Raw genomic sequence first — 20,919 nt, forward strand, 5'->3', positions numbered from 1 at the left:
GGTAAAGACTGCTGAGAGGATCATCGGGGGGCCTCTACCGTCTCTGCAGGACATCTACTACCGCGGAGTCCACAAAAGAGCCTGCTGAATCATCAGAGACTCACACTTATGCCCTCTGGCAGAAGGTAGAGAAATGTGAACATTCAGGACTTCTAGGCTGAGTGACAGCTTTTATCTTCAGGCCATGATTTGCCATGACTTCACCCACCTTCTGCATAGAATTTTGCACAGAAATTCTCTTTTATTCTGTATATTTAAGATAAGATAAGATAAGATAAGATAAGATAATCCTTTCACATTCTACAAAGTGTTCATTATTCATTTCCTAGGTTTTTCTTCCTAAAAACTTGTGTTTCCATGTAAACGGCATTAAGAGTGGAGGACAAAGGTGCAAATGACAATAAACGCTTTGACTTGACTTTGACATCATCTTGGCCCATAAGACTTCAATCTTTTTTTATTAATTTTTTATTGTTGTTGAATAAATCAAATAACGTTAAGTTAGATTAGGTCTGAAAAGTGAACATAATGCAAAATATAGAAATAAACTGTAAATGTGTTGGACTAGGGCTGCAGAATAAACAGGGAAGATTTTCATTTTCTGGCAGGGTCATTCATTCCTGAATACATTTTTCAAAACTTCTAAAACATTCTGTTATAATGGTGTGTATTCAGCACAGAATAGTTTATTTCTGCTCACTGTAGAATAATCATGCGGCATTGGTTTAAAGACAGTTCCCTCTTTCCCTCCTTTGTTTTGTTTAGATTCAATTTTGTGTTTACATTTTTTTATATTTCATTAGTTGGATTTCTAAAGACGAAAAAGCATGACAGTTAGTTGTGCAGACTGTTTTCTCCTCTTATTTAGTTAAGTACTTATCTTTTCACTTAGTTTTAAACGTTTCTCTGAATATAGCAGGATTTAGGTTTTTCTGTTAGTGTGGTGCATCTGGTGCCCAGTTTAGCCTCTGGTTAAATAACCTGTACCCAGCATCTGAGTCCAAGATTTTCTGGTCTTTAATTTTTAACTTGTTTCTTCTCCACAAGCTCGGTTTGGGGTCATTGAGATTATTATTTTTTTTTTTTTTTTTTTAAGAAACTTAACTTACTCTAGTTTAACTTTTTCCATCCAAGGAAATTCTCTGCGTTTTTTGGTTTATTTTTATTTTACTCCATTAATCTCACGAAAAGACCAAAACCAATTTGAATTGATCCTACTAACATGTATTGTCTGTATAGTTAAATGAGGCAATCTCCAAGATTTCCATTTACAGTAAAAATCTGTTAAGAAACAATGATTTTGATGTTGTTGTTATTTAGCCTTTATGAGGCTATCACCAAGATTCTGCTCTGATGGTCCTGCAACATTGGAAAGTTCAACCAGGTCTACATGGGGATTATATATACAATATAGGCTATATGATTGCAATTTTCTTGGCCGATTAAGATTTTTGCAGATACTGATTTTGTTTCTAAAAACTATATTTGACAGCAAGAAGTGATCAAGAAGGAGCAGTTACAGTGAGCTGTTGGGTGAAGAGCTGCAGGCGACACGCTGCACACCTCTAACTTCTAACTTTGTCCAGAAGGTTCTGACAGTCTTGGACCATTCTTTTTTTATGAGTGGTTTAGTTCATGGACAAACATTTAAATACTTTTATTCAAAATTGGTAAAATGACTCCCTTTCCCTCACTTTATTATATTGTCTTTATTCAAAATAATGTAAAATCCCCAAAGACAGTTGGTTCAATTGCTTCAATTGTTTTGTCTTCAGATATGTAACAATCTCTTTTCTTGAGGATTAGTGCTTTGAGCCGTAGTACTTTAAGGCCTGATGATATTGGATTTTAGTCCCTGGGGGATCTCTTTGTTTCTGGTTCAATATTCTTAGCTGTTTTCACATTTTCTCTCTCCAATGACCCCTTTTCTTTTTACTATTTCCTGTTCACACTCAATCTCTGCTATTCTATGTTTTTACCACCTCTATCCACAGTTTCTCTCTCTGACCCTTTTAAACTTTCGTCTTCTCCTTCCCCTCCCACTCAGATCAGCCCTCTCTCTGTTCTGACCCTCTGTTCCCTGACTCCCCCTCTTCTCTGAGTTAATGGCCCCGTTGTCCTCCTGAAGCAGATGTCAATATGAGCAGAGTGAAAGGACGGAGGACACAGGGCTGGTAAAAAAAAAAAAAGGAACAGAAAGGCTCTGAACCCTCCTTTAGGACGCTGATATCCCAGCGGAGAGCAAACAGTCGTGACACTGCTCTGACATTTTTGCTCAAAGGATTTTGTAAAGTGAAGTAGTCACTGAATAGCTAATCCTGGGTACAGAGAGCTTTCTGCCACTGGAGTCAAGTTGTGCTCCATTTTAGTGGTGATGGAGACCAGGAGGGACAGGATGGAGGACTCGGCGCTGACAAAAACCATCACACAATCGAAAATATCACAGCCGAGTAGAAATGTATTCTTGACCTTTTCTGAAGTTTCCCAGAAAAAAAAGTCAGAGCATCAAAGCATACTGCTGCTGCTGCTGATACATGTATTCATTTACACTGTCATCACTACTCAGCCTTTTCTAATGTGGGATCTCACTTAGCTTTTGGAGTCGATGTTTGCCCGTTTGAGATGGTAAATGTCATGATAATCAGCTTTAATGATAAACTTTTTAGGGTAATATACGACTGCAATATCGTATATAAATGGGGGGTGCAACAGTGAAATATGCCTCATTAACCTGAAGGAAATGCCGATAAGTGAAAAGTTGCAGAGACATAGAGACATAATGGTTAAGGTATTGAGTCTAGCCAAAGTCTAGCTTATGGTATGTTTTCTTTCTTCTTAAAGTTTGTCTGATGTTTCTGATACAACAACCTGCCTGCTGCGTTCTGAGAGCGCTTTGTGGGTCATTAATGTTTGCTTTATTTAATCCAGTGCACAAACCTTTTGCACTCACATTTTCATTTGTTCAGCATAGTCATAGCATCTGTGTTGACTGAACATGATGTTGGCAGGATGGATACATCACTCACTACTGATTGATATGCCAAAACTAAAGAACCCCATCCCTACAAGAAAAAGTTAAACAAAGTGAAAATTCAATCAGATAATCCAGCCAGTTTAAAACTACCTATATTACCTATATTTATGAGCTGCTCTATTTATGCTTAACTTTGACTTTATGAAGTTTCAATATTGACTGAAATGAGGGAGCTTAATAATGATATAATAATCAAATTTTTTATCATGATTGTAATCCTGTCACATGTAGAAAAAAAACATGGATAGTACAAAAGTGTATCCCTAAATGTGACATTAATATAATTAACAAATTAGTTTTTATTAAAGAGGACTGATTCTGACATAATGACACAGCTGATGTTTGTGTGATTTTTTTTCTTTCATATGGTTTTACTTCCTTTTTTCATCCAGGACCAAGCGTCTGTTTGTTAACTCTCATAGCGTTGCTTTGATTTATTCATGTAAATCTAATTCTATAAATATTACGAAGGAGTGAACAGAGAATAACATGATACAGTAAGATATACGTGGCTTCATATAGTCCTGTAAACTGTTAAATCTACGAGGAGGGAGAAGGTGGCGAGCTGCTGCTTCTCACATCTTGACATGTTCTCCCCTGCAGAGTCTCTGTGCTGTTAGCATGATCCCGGCTGCTGTGTTCACTGACACTCTGCATGTGGAGAACATTCATCACCTTAACTTGCTTTACACTCGCAACACTTGTCCCCTCCATCCATCCATCTTCCGTAACCGCTTATCCAGTTAAGGGTCGCGGGGGTGCTGGAGCCGATCCCAGCTGTCAATGGGCGAAGGCAGGGTACACCCTGGACAGGTCGCCAGCCTATCACAGGGCAGACATACATAGACAGACAACCATTCACGCTCACATTCACACCTACGGGCAATTTAGAGTCTTCAATGAACCTCCTGCATGTCTTTGGACTGTGGGAGGAAGCCGGAGAACCCGGAGAGAACCCACGCTGACACGGGGAGAACATGCAAACTCCACACAGAAGGTTGTCTGGCCCGGGAATTGAACCCGGGCCCCTCTTGCTGTGAGGCGACAGTGCTAACCACTACACCACCGTGCAGCCCCACACTTGTCCCCTGTCGCAGTTAAAAAAACAACAACATCCAAATGACCGACCATATGGTGTTAAGTGTTAAAAGCCGAAAAATAACATATCCCCCCCCCCCCCCTCCCTGCCTCCCCCTTGCATCCTCTCAGCGATCCTTGCCCTCTCCTGACATGCACGGAGATCACGGCAAGCGGCTTCCACTGATCTCCTCATCTCCGCCCGGCAACCGGCACTTTGATATTCTCTCAGTGCAAAAGAAGGCGTCTGATGCTTTTCTGCCCCCCCACCACCACCCCAGCAGTTTTCTCTCATTAATTTCACAGCACCCCAGTGAGTCTGAGGCAAATACTTTTTTAGGCTAAGGAGAACTTGTCTGAGCCGTCCGCTTTACAAGCAACGTTTCTCCCTCCATGTCCCCGGTCAAAATGAATGCATGATTATGTCTTACCTGCCTCGGAGACTGCATTGTTATAATTCATAAATCACAGCCATTCACTGTAAGATTAAATTCTTTACAGTGCTTTATATAGCTTTGCATTAACTCTATGCTTATCCCGGAAAAAGTCTGCTGCCAGGTGCCATTGCTTTGATAATAAGATGGAATTTTTAACTTCTTAAAAAATTTGACATAGTAAAAAAACATCACATTCCTAATTGTCTATAGCCCCAGGGGAGTAGGATGATATTGCTACAATAGGAAAAAATCTTTTTAAATATAATTTCCATTCATTCTTTTAATTGAGTTCAACTGATTGCACTCGAATGCCACAAAAGTGAGTCAAAGTCAAAAGCCGTCTGCCCGCGCTGAGACTTGATTCCACACAATTACCGCCCACAGATATCATTCCTCTGTCTCAGTCACACTCCTGTTTAAACTTCAAAGCAAACTTCTCATCCGTTTCGTCGGAAACAACTCGGCAGATATTTCAAACTGATTATATAACCGTGTTTCTCATTTTAAAAGACAAAGCCAGATTAGTCAAGTAGAGCTCAGCAGCGAATCGAAATGTGCCACACACCCTAAGCATACTTTCTGTTACATTTTAGGGCCTTTAGCTGTTAATCCTCAGCAATGTACAATGAATGAAATGGCAAATTCCTAATTGAGTTTAAGTAATTTCAGTATTTTTAGGTAGTATTAGCTCATGTTTTGTTCCAGTACTCTCTGTTATTTCAGTATTTAGTGTCTGCCCCTTAATTCCGTTAATGACTGTTTTAGAAAGCCTCCTAATTCAGACCAACGTGGGACACTCTGGGCTACTGTTCTTTCAGGCAGGAGGACCACCCGCATGATGCAAAAATGTAACTCTTAAATTAAATAAAAACGTAAACTAAGAGTTTACATTAATATTAATAATTGCCCCTATAATAGTTGTTTTGCTACCTAACGCTTCCTCTTGTATTTCATTTCTATTTTATGTATTTAAACCACTAAGTAACTTTGTTTTAAATAGTGCTATAAAATTACAGTTATTATTATTATTATTCGAAATGTCAACCTCATGTCAATGTCATCCTCCACTAGACGAAAAGTCACGGGATCACAGAAACCATTTGTTTCTTGATCAATGGAACATGAATGCAACAAAATTTTCTATAGACCGACATCGCCATTCAAAGAGTCATGGCTCTAGCAAGTCTGAAAATCAAAGACTATTTCAGGTTTTCTGCAGCTGTGGAATAGAGGGAGCCTTGATTTCACTCTCTGATATCTAAAGTAAGATAAATAGAATCTATTTCGATTTAGTCTCCAAACCAAAGAAATCCTAAATGAACATGATTAGAACGAATCAGAAGTGGAGCAAAGTGTCAAGACTCACAGCAACCAAACAACCTCCGTATGTACCAAACATCATGTATGCTATCTCCCACATGGAGAACTTGTGGGCTGGTAATGAGTATGTGCTGTGGTGTCATGGAAACAGGCCACCTGTCAACCAACCACCTTCCCACAATCCACCTGTCAACACCAACCTCATTTGAAGAAAAACCTGCATCAAGAATACCAAAATGAATTTTAAAAAGCCTCTCTGCATCAAACTCGGAAACCAAACTGAATATGAAGTACCTCATACTGGTTTGTTTTATTTTTTATTTCTTTGACTGTAAAAATCAATAACATTGATTTTCCTGCTTATGTCCTGTAGGGATACTGTGTGTACTATTGATGGAATTTCTATTTTTACCTTTCATAATAAAGTGGCTTAAAAAGCAGCATGAACTATATTTAAGTGAAATCTATTTGTCAGACAGTTTGTTCTCCTAGAGCCAAAAAAATACAGCTTGAGTTCATTTCAAGGGTAGGTTACATCTTCTGCAACACACAAACCATCAAAAAATAGAAATTATTCATCAAACAGTGAAAAGCCTATTTGCCAGGGCACCGATGACTGATCCATATAATCTCAAATTTAAACAATTGCTGATGAATCGATTGACCAAGCATTAATCAACAACCATGTTGATAACTGATGAGTCAGTTAAGTAATTTGTTTAGAAACAAGAGTAAATGTCTACAGCCATGCTAGCTTCTCTCTGAGGCTGTGCTGAGACAAAGTGGGGATATGAGCTAAATGCTAATGACAAGATGCTAACAACGCTCATGCTAGCATGCTGATGTTTAGCTGTTATAATGTTTAACATGTTCACCATGTTAGCATTGTAACATTTGCCAATTAGCACTTAACAATACTATTATTTTAATTCTAATGCAAAATGGGACAATTTGGTAGTGACTGTTGAAAACTGCCACAAACCGGAAAAATCCTGGAAAAACTGGGACATCTGGTCACCGTAGTCTGGCCCAGTCAGTGGAGGACTGACTGACCAACATCTCTGGAGCTATAATGTTAGTGTGGCTAAAAAGGTCAGAATTCACTAAGAGTTTCACTCAGGTGAAACTCTTCTCTCTTGTCTATCATGTTCTTTTAAATATCTTGGATTTTGGATCCCCTTTGGCTTTAGGAAAAGGTCATGGACAATGTTTCACTAGTTTCTAAAATGGACTCCAAGACAAATTGAGAGATTAATCAAAAAATAAAACAATTGTCAGCTGCAGCTCCAGTTCAGACCTGAAGACAAACTATTGTACTGTATATGCCAGCTGAAAATGTTATCACTTTAGAACGGTAAAATTATATTATTTATGCAACAATTTTTTGCGTTTCCCAGAACCATATCTTGATAAAACGGGAACATAGACTTCATGGTTTATAAACCTATTAGCTTCACATATTAAATCACTGACAAAAAGCCTCCAGTAAAAGAATCCCATCATTATCCAAGACCCGAGCCAAGAACTTCACACACTTCGCAGGAGTAAACATCATTTATTTTGCTAAAAGATAGGAATCTGATTTATGTTTTATTCAAAGTGAGTATAAAGTGTCTTGTTAGGAGTTTTTTTAATTTTTTTTTAACCAATTTTAGTCAGCAACATGAGGAACAGAGTGTTGGCCCTCAAAGAGAATCAAAGCGTCAACCTTGGTAGCAACAACACTGTTTCTGAGCCCAAGAGTCATAAACCATTTATTAAGATTTATTTGGCAGAAATACAAGTGATGAAAGGTCAGAAGAGGTGAGCAGGAGTTTGAATCAGTTCGGTAAAATATTTTTATGTCTCAAAAAATAAAAATAAATTCAGACTGAAGTAAAACAGTCGAAGATAAATGGCAGACTCTGAAAGCTCTGCAGCCCATCCAACATGTTAATGGGATGCCTGTCCAAGACCAGGGGAGTAAAACCAAGGATTAGCTAAATAGATGAGGACCAACTCAAGAGATTTCTCCAGGGACAGAGATCAAGGCAAAGAATTACACACAGAACTACTGATTATCATTGATCTTAAGCTCAATAATCAATTAATCTCACTTGTCCTGTTGAATAATTTAGAGCAGGCTTCTCTCTCGCACTTTAGAGAGCTTCACAATAGTGAGTAATCCCAAGCAAAAGTCCAATAACCGCGGCACTGTTAAGCTCTCCCTGACTGTTCAAGCTGCTCTTAAGCCACACCGGGTCCCCTCTCCTACAGTAAAGAAGATTTATGGCTGCTTGCAAAGAAATGTGTTACGACCTTAATATGCAAAAAGCCTCTCGCTCCGACAACGCGACACCGCTCCTGTTTGTTTTTAATCTTTTTTACATTTTTTTTTTTTTTTTACAAGAGGCTTACAGCAACACGCTGCTGTGATTTTACATTTTCATGTTCATCACAGCACATTATGAGGACGGTAAACGATGCTGCACACAAATCAGAAATGTGAAAGGTGTGACAGACGGAATAATGAAGTGATTATTCTTCCTTTAATGTCAAAGACTTTCTGTAATTTGACACATTTCTACAATGCCACATCTTTCATGGAATTAGTTTGAAGATTGAATATACAGCATGGATACAGTATAGATATTCATGCATATGAAAACTATCCATCCATCCATGCATCTTTGTGTGTCTCATGATATCAGTAGGCTTCTAACTTCTTCCAAATCTGAAATATAAAGTTTAAAATTTATTATAAAACGGCTTCTTTTTGGAAAAACGTCCCTTATTTTGTAACAAAATGAATCCTGGAATAAAAGCGTTTTTTGTTTTTTTTTAAATTAGAATTGACATTTTGTATCTTGAGTAACATTTCAGAGAGTATAACTGTTTTTAAATGCTGAACCAAGTTGCACAATTAAATGCAGAGTAGAATATGGTACCGATTTTATTACGGCACTCATCAAGATAAGACTTAAAAACCTCCACATCTATGGGCTCTGCATTGGAAGCTGACTAGAAAGTAAAGTAAACCAAATAATTTCACACAGCTTTGCAGACACATAAGAAGAAGAAAAAAACACCACTGTAGTCTCTCACTGAGATTACTATGATTTGAGTGTCAATGCGTTTGAAAATGGATCACAAAATGTGAAGCAGTAATGCGCTGCATTAGCTGATTGAAAGCTGGTGTTTGTCAGGAAAAGCAAACGGCTGAATCATTATTTGTTGCTGGCTAACAAAACTCTCAAGAACAGTTGACGCTCTGTTTGTTGAGATGAAGGTTTGACAATTTTACAAGCAGATTGTAATACTGCTGCCAAGCGGTGATTTCATTCTAGTTTCACATAGAGTCGCATAACTATAATCTGAAGTGACTAGTTCACATCCAATTTAGAGTTGAACATATAACAGAACGTCACCGACAGAATGCATTACCATCTGATCTTGCACTGAGCAGTATGTCTGCATGCATTCTCCTTCCTTAGGACACTGAGAGGAGATCCATCTTTGTCCTGCTCGCACCAGTAAGTGAATTACTTGACACAACAGAGTGAGTGTCGTCTCAAATTATGCTGCGCTTCTTGCATTTCGTGTTTTGGCCCTATTCTGCAGTTTATTTGATTGTGATTCCACAATGCAGCGAGCATGAAGAAACAAGTCTTTAGCCGGCCGAAACATCAGAGAAAAGCTTGTTCAAGTCAGAAGGTGTTAGAGGATCCATGAAACATGTAGAGAGAGTGCTATCCGCTCTGTCGGGAGACTTAAAATTCTGAACCTGCTGCAGTTAAAATGTCAAACACCAGCCTGGGAGATGAAGAAGAAGAGAAAGAGAAAGAGAAAGAGAGGGAAGAGGAGGGCAAGGCCATTGGTAAAAGAAGACAAAGGATATTTGCAGACCATTAGTATTGCTGGAAATTCACATTAATGTTCTCTGTTTCTTTTTGATACCATTGTATCTATATTTCAATGCATACACCACTTGTCTTTAATGTTATATGGGGCAAATTATTATTTTACATTTATACTATTATCCTTTATACTTTTACAACACTGTCTCGTTATTCGGGCTGCAACTAACGCGTATTTTCAGGAATCTAGTCGATAAAAGGCCAAGTTGACCCAATGGATTTCACTTTACAAAGAGAAATAAGCCACAAATCCTTACATTTGAGAAGCTGTTACCATAGAACAGTTGACATTATTGCTCCATAGTTGCAGAGAGTCTCATAAAAAATTAAACAAATAGTTTCAGGTCTAGTTGATATGCAACCCTCTCATATCTGCCTTTGTATCTATTCTATGTCATGTATATTGCTATTCTTGTTGTTTCAACTGTTATTAATGCAATCACTTTATATTCTATTGCGTGTTCTAAGCGTTAGTATTACTTTTTGCTAGAAGTATACAATTTCCTAATAGGGGCCAATAACGCTTGTTCTGTTCCGAAGGGAGGTGGTGACTCGGCAGGTAGGGCTGGTTGTCCCTCAATCAGAAGGTCAGTGGTTTGATCCCCGGCTCCTCCAGTGCATGTGTCCTTGGGCAAGACACTTACACCCACATTGCTCCCAAAGGCTGTGGTATTTGGTGTTTGAATGGGTGTGAATTTTAGGTAGTCCTGATTGGCAGGTGGCACCTTGTATGGTAGCCTCTGCCATCAGTGAATGAATGTGTGTGAACGGTTGATTAACATGTAGTGTAAAAGCGATTAAAGTAGTAGGAAGACTAAAAAGGCTCTACACAAGTACAAGTCAATTTACCATTACTATCTACCATCCTCTTATGTCTTTTAAAGACAATACAAGTCCTTTAATGGACAATTCTAACCCTTATGAAAAGCATAAATATGCAAGAAACCATCACTGTGACAGCGGTGCAGAGGAATAGTCTTAATACACAGTGACACACCATGCAGCCTTGTGTTATGAAGCTCCTCTATCACTTTAGAGTGTTATTTTTCTGGGGCCACAATTTAATCTAATAAGGCTTATTAGGCGCCTACATGGCTAGTGATGCAGGAGTGTGTCTGGGAGATTTCAGCCAGTGGAGGTTATTCAATTGTGTGCAGCAAAGCAGAACACAAAATGCATTTACTGCTTTTGTTGCCGCGGGCTAACCATCATGTCTACCTGCGTTAGCGACTAGCTGGTACAGAAACCAACTCACGTGACCTGGATGAGATTTTTTTTTAGCTTCCACCTCAAAGAAAGGGACTTCTTTCAAATATGCTAGAGAGCAGAGAGCGTGCCAAACAGCGGTGTGACAAAAGGTGTCATCTTGTGTGACAAAGTTGTTGGTGATGTGAAGGCAAAAATCAATGGGTTGGTTCTCTACCGCAGACCTTTCTTTTTTTTTAAAATGTTATCTATTTCAGAGAGCAGAAAGAAAAATCTGACTTAAAATTGTGTGAAGAAAGGCAAAACGATAAATAAACTACAGGGCCAACAGAATGTGGACACAACTGTCCTCATGCACAAAGAGAGGGCCAAAAAGATTTTTTTTTTCTCAGTTTGGTTTGGAATGACTTGACGGGCTTGAACAGAGGGGTTTTACACTTGACTGCTCCTCAGGGATGGGTCAAATGCAGAAGAGAAATTTCGTGTATATATGCAACTATGTGTCTAAGTGTACATGACCAAATAAAGCGGGTTTTAATTTAAATTGTCATAGGGATAACCGTATTCGATCTGTAGAAAAACCCAAACTGTAAGTTATTATTTCAACCACTGTTATCACCAACAAAACACTGGACGGATGTATCGCTCATGATCAGGCAATATCGTGCTTTAACTCTAGCTCCCACAGTAACCGTTCACATTCTTTCAATTGCTTTGTTACAAAAAGGCGACATTTGGCTACACAAATACCAATAATACCAGTAGGCTAAAGCAGTGAAATCCCTGTTGTGGTTTATAGAAATGTAGCAGAGAATTGAACCTTATTTTAAGTTGCTTAACGTTTGTCTTCACCACAAACAACCTCCTCCACTATCAGAAACTTGTCTAGTTGACACAAGCAGCACATGCTAACCAATCACAGTGCTTTCGCTACTATGTGTGCAGGCTTCAAAGCTAAGCCGTAACCCCCTAACCCACAACTATAAGCCCCCCCGTATCGACCAACATCAGTGCCCGGCCTCAATAATGCTCATGCGGCTGAATGGGAGGGAAAATTAAAACTCTAGTGATTAATCCTTCCAGGAGAGTGGAGGCTGTTGCAGCATATTAATGGAGATGGTTTTGGATTAGGTGCTCAACAATCACATTCAGGCGTCCACATACTTCTGGCCATAGAGTGTAAAAAAAGATTAAGTATTCATTTGAAAAATAAGAGGGGCAAGAAACTATCAACATGGACCATCGAGTGTTATTCCATAGCTGTTGTTTTTTTTCAGAGGTAGGAAAAGTACTCAGATATTGTACTTGTATCCCAGTGTAGAATTACTGTTTTAAGTAAAAGACATGCATTGAAACTTTTCCTTCAGCAAAAGTACAGCATATACTTAAAGTACCAAAAGTAAAAATACTCATTAAAAATAATAATGTTTATTAGATTGTTATATACAATTATATTAGTATCTGCAAAGTATCAACTCACTAGATGGAAATTACAGTATTTCCCTCTCTATTGTAGTAGAGTGTAGGTATACAGTATAATTAAATGGAAATATTAAAGTTAAGTACAAGTACCAAAATCCTACTTTAAAGGTTATCTGTATGACATTCAGATGGTGTAGTGGTTAGCACTGTCGCCTCACAGCAAGAGGGGCCCGGGTTCAATTCCCGGGCCAGACAACCTTCTGTGTGGAGTTTGCATGTTCTCCCCGTGTCAGCGTGGGTTCTCTCCGGGTTCTCCGGCTTCCTCCCACAGTCCAAAGACATGCAGCTTAGGTTAATTGATGACTCTGAAATTGCCCGTAGGTGTGAATGTGAGTATGAGTGGTTGTCTGTCTCTATATGTCTGCCCTGTGATAGGCTGGCGACCTGTCCAGGGTGTACCCTGCCTTCACCCATTGACAGCTGGGATCGGCTCCAGCACCCCCGCGACCCTTAACTGGATAAGCGGTTACGGAAGATGGATGGATGGACATTCAGAGCATTAATATGGCATCAAAGAACAATCAGCAAAGGAACTATATAGAGGAGTAACACTCTCTCTCTCTCTCTCTCTCTCTCTATGAATTAAGCACCTTTAAGTACAGTACTGAGTAAATATACTTAATTACTTTCCACTCCTGCTTTTATGGAATAAAATGAAAATCCAGTGACCAACACAATGTCCCTCCTCGTCTAATAGTTTTTCTCAAATCCATTACATCATTAGGACACAAATTCAAATGGCCTTTTAAGGGGGACTGCACTGTTCCTTCAGCTGTCAGTTTGCTTCTCTCTCTTTGCCTCATTTGTTTCTCAGACGGGGTCAAAAGAACACAGAAACTGACGAGCCGCTGATCCCCTCTACCTTCGGGATGATGATGATTTCCATGTTTTTCTGGATTGACTGGTTTTGACCTGACGAACAGCCTCCCAGAACGCTAGGGGTATTTGTGTTTCGGGGTTTCCAGTGACTTCATTTAATAAGATAATTTCACAGCAATTACAAGCTTTCAACAGAAGTGTAATGTCATTACACGCTTGCTCAGTGACAAATTCTTGTTTTGGATGGAGAGCACCGCGCGAGTCAGCGCTTCATGTGCAGAGTAACACAACGAATCCTCTCGCTCGCTGTTCTCTTTAAACGGCTCGTCGTGATGAGCATGAAATACAGTTCGGTGGTGATGCTGCAAACATTGTGTTTCAATCTTCTACAGGTTTCTTCTTCTCTTGACATCCAATACACAAAGCAATTACAGATACAGTCACGTACTGTAAACAAACGTCTGTGCACTGGCGGAGAGTAGTTTGACACTGAAGCCGGGGGGGGGGGGTTGCTTTCTGTCACATTCCTTCACTTTGTGTAAGAATATCTCAGGGTCAGGCAGCAATTTTCGGCTGCTTTGTGTGAAATATCACACACTTCAAAGCTGCACTGGAGACGTTTCTTTTTCAAACATAAAAGCACGATGAATTGGGGCTGTAACAAAGAGGCAAATTCAATCTCTGTTAAGTGAAACTGGGTTTACGTATTAAGGGATTTTCTCTGTAATTTCTCTGCGATCTAACTGAAATCAACAGCGTACTATAAGCGCACTGCCCTCAGAAGATGAGGCTGTTGTTGTTCTCTCCTTCACACAAAACAGAGAAAAGTAGTGAGTCGAGCGGAACGGATGATTAAGAGTCCAAACCATCTGAGAAAAAACACGTGGAAGAATTTCAAATTCAACAACACCGATGGAAAAGTTGGGCCTTAAATTTATAATCTCAAAAATCTCCTTTTTTCTCCTTGGTGGCACCTACGGCAATAAGGGGAAATTGCATGTGCATTTTTGGATCTCACTTCCAAGATGTCCGATTCCTATCCCCTTGGCAGTTCTTTGGATTTGTACATCTGTAGTCACTGCTCATTTCTTTCTTTGTTCGGCCATTGTAACTGTTTACTCACAATGCTAGCAGAGAGCAGAAAAAAAATCTGCACTCCTTAGCTTCACACACAAGTCCACCCGTAGGATTTGCACGCTGTGGATCGCTCTGTCGTCACTAACGCCCCACTAAAGGCCTTTACAGTCATTTCCTTGTGTTGTTAGCTGAGCTGATTCTTGCTCGATAACCCAAAAGTTCCATACAGACGCGGCATTCTTGGTCAATGCTGGACTAATTTCAAAAAATGTAGCCTCTACTGCCACCTTAGTGACTCTGACACAAAAGCATGGGAAAAGGTGCAAGTTGAAGTAAAAGTATGACATGTATTCACAGCCAAATGTTCCTAGTATACAGGAACTGTAGAGCCAAAACTCGTTGCATTATCAGAAGTATAACCCAAAGCAGTTTCACAGTCAATGAGAGTCGGGAGACTTTTGGAATACAAATACGTTTTGTTTGAGCGTTCAAATACAAGCACGCTATTAATTCCATAGAGATCTTGTCAGTTTTTAAACCAGAAAATACTCCCTCATACCAAGAAAAATCCCTGAGGGTGCTTTTCCCCTCGCACGTCTTTCCCATTTCATTGTGTGTGGAGCTCATCCAGGTTTTTTTTCTCAGATCTGCGACACGTGATTTTTGCTAAAGAGCTGTTCACATTCACAAATATTGAACCAGATCTCTCAGACCATCATCATAACACAGAGAGGCTGTTGAATTGAATGGTGTTTTGAACTATTTTAGGATGAATGTGCTCCGACTGCCAGGGGTACTTACACTGATATGAAGTGGACGGCTGGAGATTATGAAGCATGATTACACAGCCGTGACATTCACGCTAATAAGAACAGATTAAAATGAAATTCACCACATATTTGGAGGCCCACGAGAGTCTGCTATTAAGTACAACTACGATTATACCGACCCTGATGATGAATTACAGATGAAACATCCATTTTTGGCTCTTACGTCAGACTGTTATTTTAACCCCAGGCATCAGCGAGCCCTTTAAGGATCATTTGTGTTTTCGTTCAGTTTGTGCAAATATTCTGACTTCCTGTTTGTTGCCACTGATCCTAGTGCAGTATATCATTTCCTCTGTTAGACTATTTCATTTCATTGTTTCTGTTAGAAAACAACAATGTGCAACAATGAAATGAAATAGTCTGCTAGACTATTTCATTTCATTGTTGCACAGTTAAGAGCTTTCATGTAACAGTTGCTTTCCACTTTGCCTGCTCTCATCTGACAACCAGAGCAAGAAACAAGAGTCTGCATCAGAAAAGAATCCCTCAAAAACATGTCACCTTACAGATTTTACTGTCACATTCATGTCCTCTTATTTCCGACGCCTCAACAGGAGTTAATTTTCGACGGCAGATGTGAGACGCCATAAAATATTGAACGTAACAAGTTATGTAATTTCATGCTGGATGCGCATCAGAATGACTGTGGGTGATATAAACTGGAGTAAATAGAAGTAAATGAGCTATAACTAAACGGCACCGGTATTCTCCTGTATCAAAGGTCACCTGTAGAGGTTTTGACCATGACTCACACCCTTCAGTAATAAGAAGTAGTTTTGTTGAGCAGGGACTTTATATCTCGTGCTCTGCTTTTCATGATGATGTACTTAAATGTCACCAGAGAAGGGGCGGCGTGACAAACTGTGGATCCATATGCAAACTTGGAATTAATGTTGGTGTGAGGTTTGTCTATAAGATTAAAAGGTATGGAACAGCAACATGATGTCCATGTCTTCTTATTTACAGAACAGGAGTTTAGTGCAGGGCAAATCCGACTGCATAAAGTTTGCACATTAAAAACAAGTAAGTCTTATTTCATGCTGCATGTGTTAATGAATGACTGGTAGGAATGTAAACTTGAACAGACAAAAGTGAGGGAGCTATATCTTAAAATAACCCGTATCTCTTGTTTGACTATTAAGTGATGTTTAAAGAGCATATCTCTGTATGAAACGAGGACAATCATTTCAATCATGTGTGACAGGATGACAAGACTCCGACTGCAGGTACAGATTTAAATGTGTGACAGCGGTTGGGGAAGTATCCTTCAATTGATTAAAAGTACTTATACAACATTTCAGATATACCCTCTTACAAGTAAAAGTCTAGCATTGAAAATTGTTACTTGTAAGTAAGTATAATCAGGAAAAGCATTAAAAGAACTGAAAGTGCTGAGAGAGCTTGTTATTATACTATATTATATTTTTAGATTCTTTTTTACTCATGCTTTAATGTAAAAGCAGTATTTTACTTTTGTAGCAGGTTAAGGGAGTGCTCATTTCTAACTATTTTATACAGGACGGCAACTAATTAAGAATTAATCTGGAGATTATTTTCTCTTTCTATTATTCAAACGTTATGACATTCCTCTGTTCCAGGCAAACCACAATGAAACAATAAAAAATATGAGGAAGGTCGCAAATCTATGTAAACAATAGAGGATTTAAGGTGATTTGAAGGATGAAAATGCATTCAGTGTGACCGACCAGACGAAAAAACCAGGTCAAAGAAAAAACGTGTTTGTGTAAAACTGACAGGTACAAAAGTTATCTTGTAAAGATGTTTTTAACGGTTAAGAAGACCAAAGGAATGAATAGGTACTCACAGGGATAAATGAAACTGCCAACACTATGTGTCACAGTGCGGAAACTGTGAAAACGCACACATTCAAAGCTAACTACGTACACATGCTATGAAGGAGCAGCTGGCTGGGAAGCAGAGACCCAGGTCACGCAGGCCCAGGTGGCAGAGCTGTAAAGTGACACTGTGATTTAAGTCCTGTGTCGTTGTAAGGTCCGTTATCTACCGCCGCTAACAGGGCCGCGCCGATACGGTCCGACAGCCGGCGACTGCAGCCCAGGCGGTAGCGCTGATAATGGATCGCTTCAGCCCGTGCAACTTCCAGCCGCAGTGCGCAATCACATGAATCATGTGTTTAAGCTGCTGTCAACTCCGTTTACATCCAAGGCTGTGGTCAGACTTTTCATTGTCTTGGCCTCCTGTTAGATGTTGATTCAAAAATGTTCTGCCTATTTCTGTCAGATTATGTATTTGGCGCTTTTTGGATGGAGCAAGAGTGTAGGACGGGGAGAGAGAATATGTCCCTGGACGTCAACGCAATGACGTCCATAGAGGGATGTATCTTGATGACTCGGCTGTCTTTTTGTTGAGAATACAAAAATGGAGTGTATGAGATGATGTTGAATCTATCTTGTATTCAATATGTTAAAGAGTTAAGAGCATATAAGAAACTCATAGCACATTGCTGTTATTTACAACATCCACTCAATTACCATTCCATATAACAAACAAAATGATATATAGTATATATATGTAGACATAGTCACAGAATGTTTTTTTGATGCCAATGTCCCTCACTTTGGAAAATGATCCAAAATGTTTGGCAGAGATAACAGTCGTCAGTTACACTGTGACTACAGAATAACACCTCACAAAGAGAAAACACATAATACTTCTTTGTTTGCCTTTGTTTGATTTTGAGCAGCTTGTTTAAAGGCTGGAAAAAGTGGCAACATTCTTTTTCCTTTTTTGAACAGAACAGAACAGAACTTGTCAAAACGTTTGCAAAAAATCTTTGGAAAACCCCCTTTCCCTTTTATCTCTTCAAAACTTCAGTTTGATTGTCCATTAGTGCATTCTATTGTTTTCTTTAAAAATTAAAAAAACTTTTGCTTTTATACTCACTGCAAACAATACAGTATATACAACAAAAATGAGTGTACAATACATTCTGTATAATAGGCCATGTGTCATAGACGAAAAGACTTGCGTATCGTGCACGCTGGCTCACCGTCAGTCTCACTGGGACTCGTTAATAAAACAGAGCCATCTTTAATGTTATTGGTAACACCTGTGCTTTTCCTACTATGACAAGATGTCCAAACGTCTGCTGTTTAAAAGGCCCTATTAAGTTTATGGTATTCAATTTTCCACAGCAATCACTTCGAGTATATTTGATTTGATCACTTTTCCTGTGTGAACAAATGACATACTCAAAATCTGCTTAGAATCAGCATGCAGTTTGTCATTGGGACTGAGTTAGCAGCTGCTTATTAGTTCCTTCTTGGAACTTGATGGTCATCATTTGGCCTCTTCTATCTGCTCCAGATTTGAAATCAGCTTGTCCAGGTCATTGTTGTTCAGATCACCGTAACCTCTCCACCTCTGAGTCTCCTCTTTCCAGAAATGACTGAGCTTTCTGACAGATTGGAACGTGTGGTTTTAAAGTACAGCCTGAGAGACAGTCACTCGGTAGGCTGGCGAGTCAGCCAGCGTTGCGTTACACCTGATCAGCAAGTCGAAGCTGAGGCGACGCGTTACCTCTGCTGCTCGCGGCTATCTGGATAATTAAAGTTGTGTTCGATCACTGTTCCATCACCGCCAGGGTGACGGATCGAGCCATACAGCGAGCAGTGACTCAGTGAACACTCATACACAAATGACAGGGTAAAGGCAGATGAGCTGCTCCAGTAAAAGCGTTTGAAGAGTGTTTTATGTTGTTGTGAATGGATAAGCGGAGAAAATAAATCGAGAATTTCGATTGTTGAGAATGTTATAGAGCTTTGGACTATAAGAAAAATAGGCTGCATGGTTGTGAGCCACGAAAAGAGCTGTAGTTTATTTCTAGAGTTATACCATAATGTATAAGCTGTACATAATTATATAAGTCACTCCTTTTCCCCCCCCTCTGATTACATTACACTGCGTCTTTCAGGCCGATTTAAAAGCTGTTACCATGGATACCAATTACCTCTAAATACTGATATTTGTGCAGCCACGTTTCCGACAAACATGACGGACAGGTAGGGAAGCAGACTTATGGAGAAACCGCTCAAGAGATCGTCACATTAGATGCGGTTCATTGTTCACACCTTGAGTTTCTGTCGCTGCTACCAATCAGAAATGATTGAAGCGCCGCATCGCACCCAGGAGCATTATGTCCTGTAATGAGATTCTTCTCCCCGAGCTATCCTCCCTAATCCCACATCTCTATCCGTGCTTCGCGGGTCTCCGGAACAGCTGAGCCGGGCTGAACGCGGACACTCTACATGAAATTCTGTGTTAACCCCGCCATCCTGAACAGGGGCGAGACAATGGAGCTGGAATGGACTGGATGCTACGCCTATTACCAAACATGTTAATCCTCTTAAGAAGTTAAGAGAGGTCTTGATTACATGAGGTAGACGCAGAAGTGCGGAGCTTTGTGGAAATGAGCAGAAAGCTGGTCTGAGAAATGAGGTTGGTTCTAAACAATAGCGAGCTTGCAGCCTGGTTCTCATAGTCATTAACCTGCTATTCTCTTTGGGGGCTTGATAGAGAAAGGAGTTGCTTGGTGGGCCTTTCTTTAAATAACAGAGTGCAATTTTAGCATTTGTTGTTGCAAAATGTCTCCAACAAACAAGTACCCTTTCTAACTATCAAGGTTACTGATCTGTTACTTGAATAATTCTAAATGCGCCGAGACGCCGTCAGAGAAGTTGTGGGACCGGCTTCAACCAGGGTGTTTAGAAAGACTGCCAGAATCATGCTACCTCATTAACTGGATTCTCCCCAGACTGGCATTTGGTTGATGTCTAAGCCTCTTCAGAGGGAAAGTTAAGTAACTCACTTTGATAAATCCTCATGAAAGGGAGGATTTTGAGACAAGGAAAGCACAAAGCGTTGAGCGCACCATCATCATCGATAAAGTGGTTATTACAGCAGTGAACAGAAAAGTCGATATCAAAGTACTGAGTGGTAAAATTGTCAGAGAGAAGAATTGGAGGACCGCTGCGGAATGTTGTGATGCCACAAACAGGAACAAATAAAGTAATAAAGATCTGACTCACCTGTCTTTACCCGTCTCCTTCTTGAAGACCATGTCGCAGTAGTTCATCCGGTCCTCCGTGGTGACGTAAATGCGCGCGTGAGGGTAGTTCTCAGCCGCCTGTCGGAGCATGTTGTACACGATGCCCTTCCCATCCTTCCTCATGTTTCGCAGCGGCCCCCACACCACGTAGACGGTGTCGTTGCTCTGCCCGAAGAAGTACTGGGGCTTCTGCAGCAGCAGTGGGACGCTGGTGTGCGAGACCACTCTCAGCGTGGTCTGCTGGCCCACGTCACGTTCGAAGCCCCGCGTGGGCGCGTTGTTCATCCGCCAGATGCAGGGAGAGCGGTCGATCTGCGCGCCGGCAGCCTGGCCCAACATCTGTCCAGAGCTGGACACGATGCTGCAGAGCTCGCAGTGCAGCTTCAGAGGCTGGAGGAGAGGAAGCAGGTCATTATTATCATAATTAAGACAAGTATCGAGTCCATAGGGACAAATCTGAGTTGCAAGTATATCAGAGTAAGACTCAAGACCATTAAAACAGGGCCAAGTCAAGTCTTAGGTGGATTTCAATCAGGACTAGTCTAAGTCAAGTCCTACTAAGGCAAATCCAAGTTGAGTAACAATGTAGTCAGAGAAAGTCTTAAGTGTTTTAAGACAAGTCCTAGTTGAGTAACAATTGAATCGGGTTAGT

General features: G+C 40.0%; 1 protein-coding gene across 1 annotated transcript in view; it reads right to left on the reverse strand.

The window, feature by feature from the left end:
* st6galnac3 (ST6 (alpha-N-acetyl-neuraminyl-2,3-beta-galactosyl-1,3)-N-acetylgalactosaminide alpha-2,6-sialyltransferase 3) overlaps positions 1–20,621 on the reverse strand; it is a 32,433-nt gene extending 11,812 nt beyond the window's left edge. Inside the window, exon 1 of the mRNA XM_054596462.1 lies at positions 20,248–20,621. Within this exon, the coding sequence (XP_054452437.1) occupies positions 20,248–20,606 (359 nt within the window). The 5' untranslated portion in view covers positions 20,607–20,621. The remainder of the gene's footprint in view (positions 1–20,247) is intronic.
* Between the last annotated feature and the right edge of the window lie 298 nt (positions 20,622–20,919).

The sequence above is a fragment of the Anoplopoma fimbria genome, chromosome 3 (assembly GCF_027596085.1).
Source record: "Anoplopoma fimbria isolate UVic2021 breed Golden Eagle Sablefish chromosome 3, Afim_UVic_2022, whole genome shotgun sequence".
In the NCBI taxonomy this organism is placed as follows: domain Eukaryota; kingdom Metazoa; phylum Chordata; class Actinopteri; order Perciformes; family Anoplopomatidae; genus Anoplopoma; species Anoplopoma fimbria.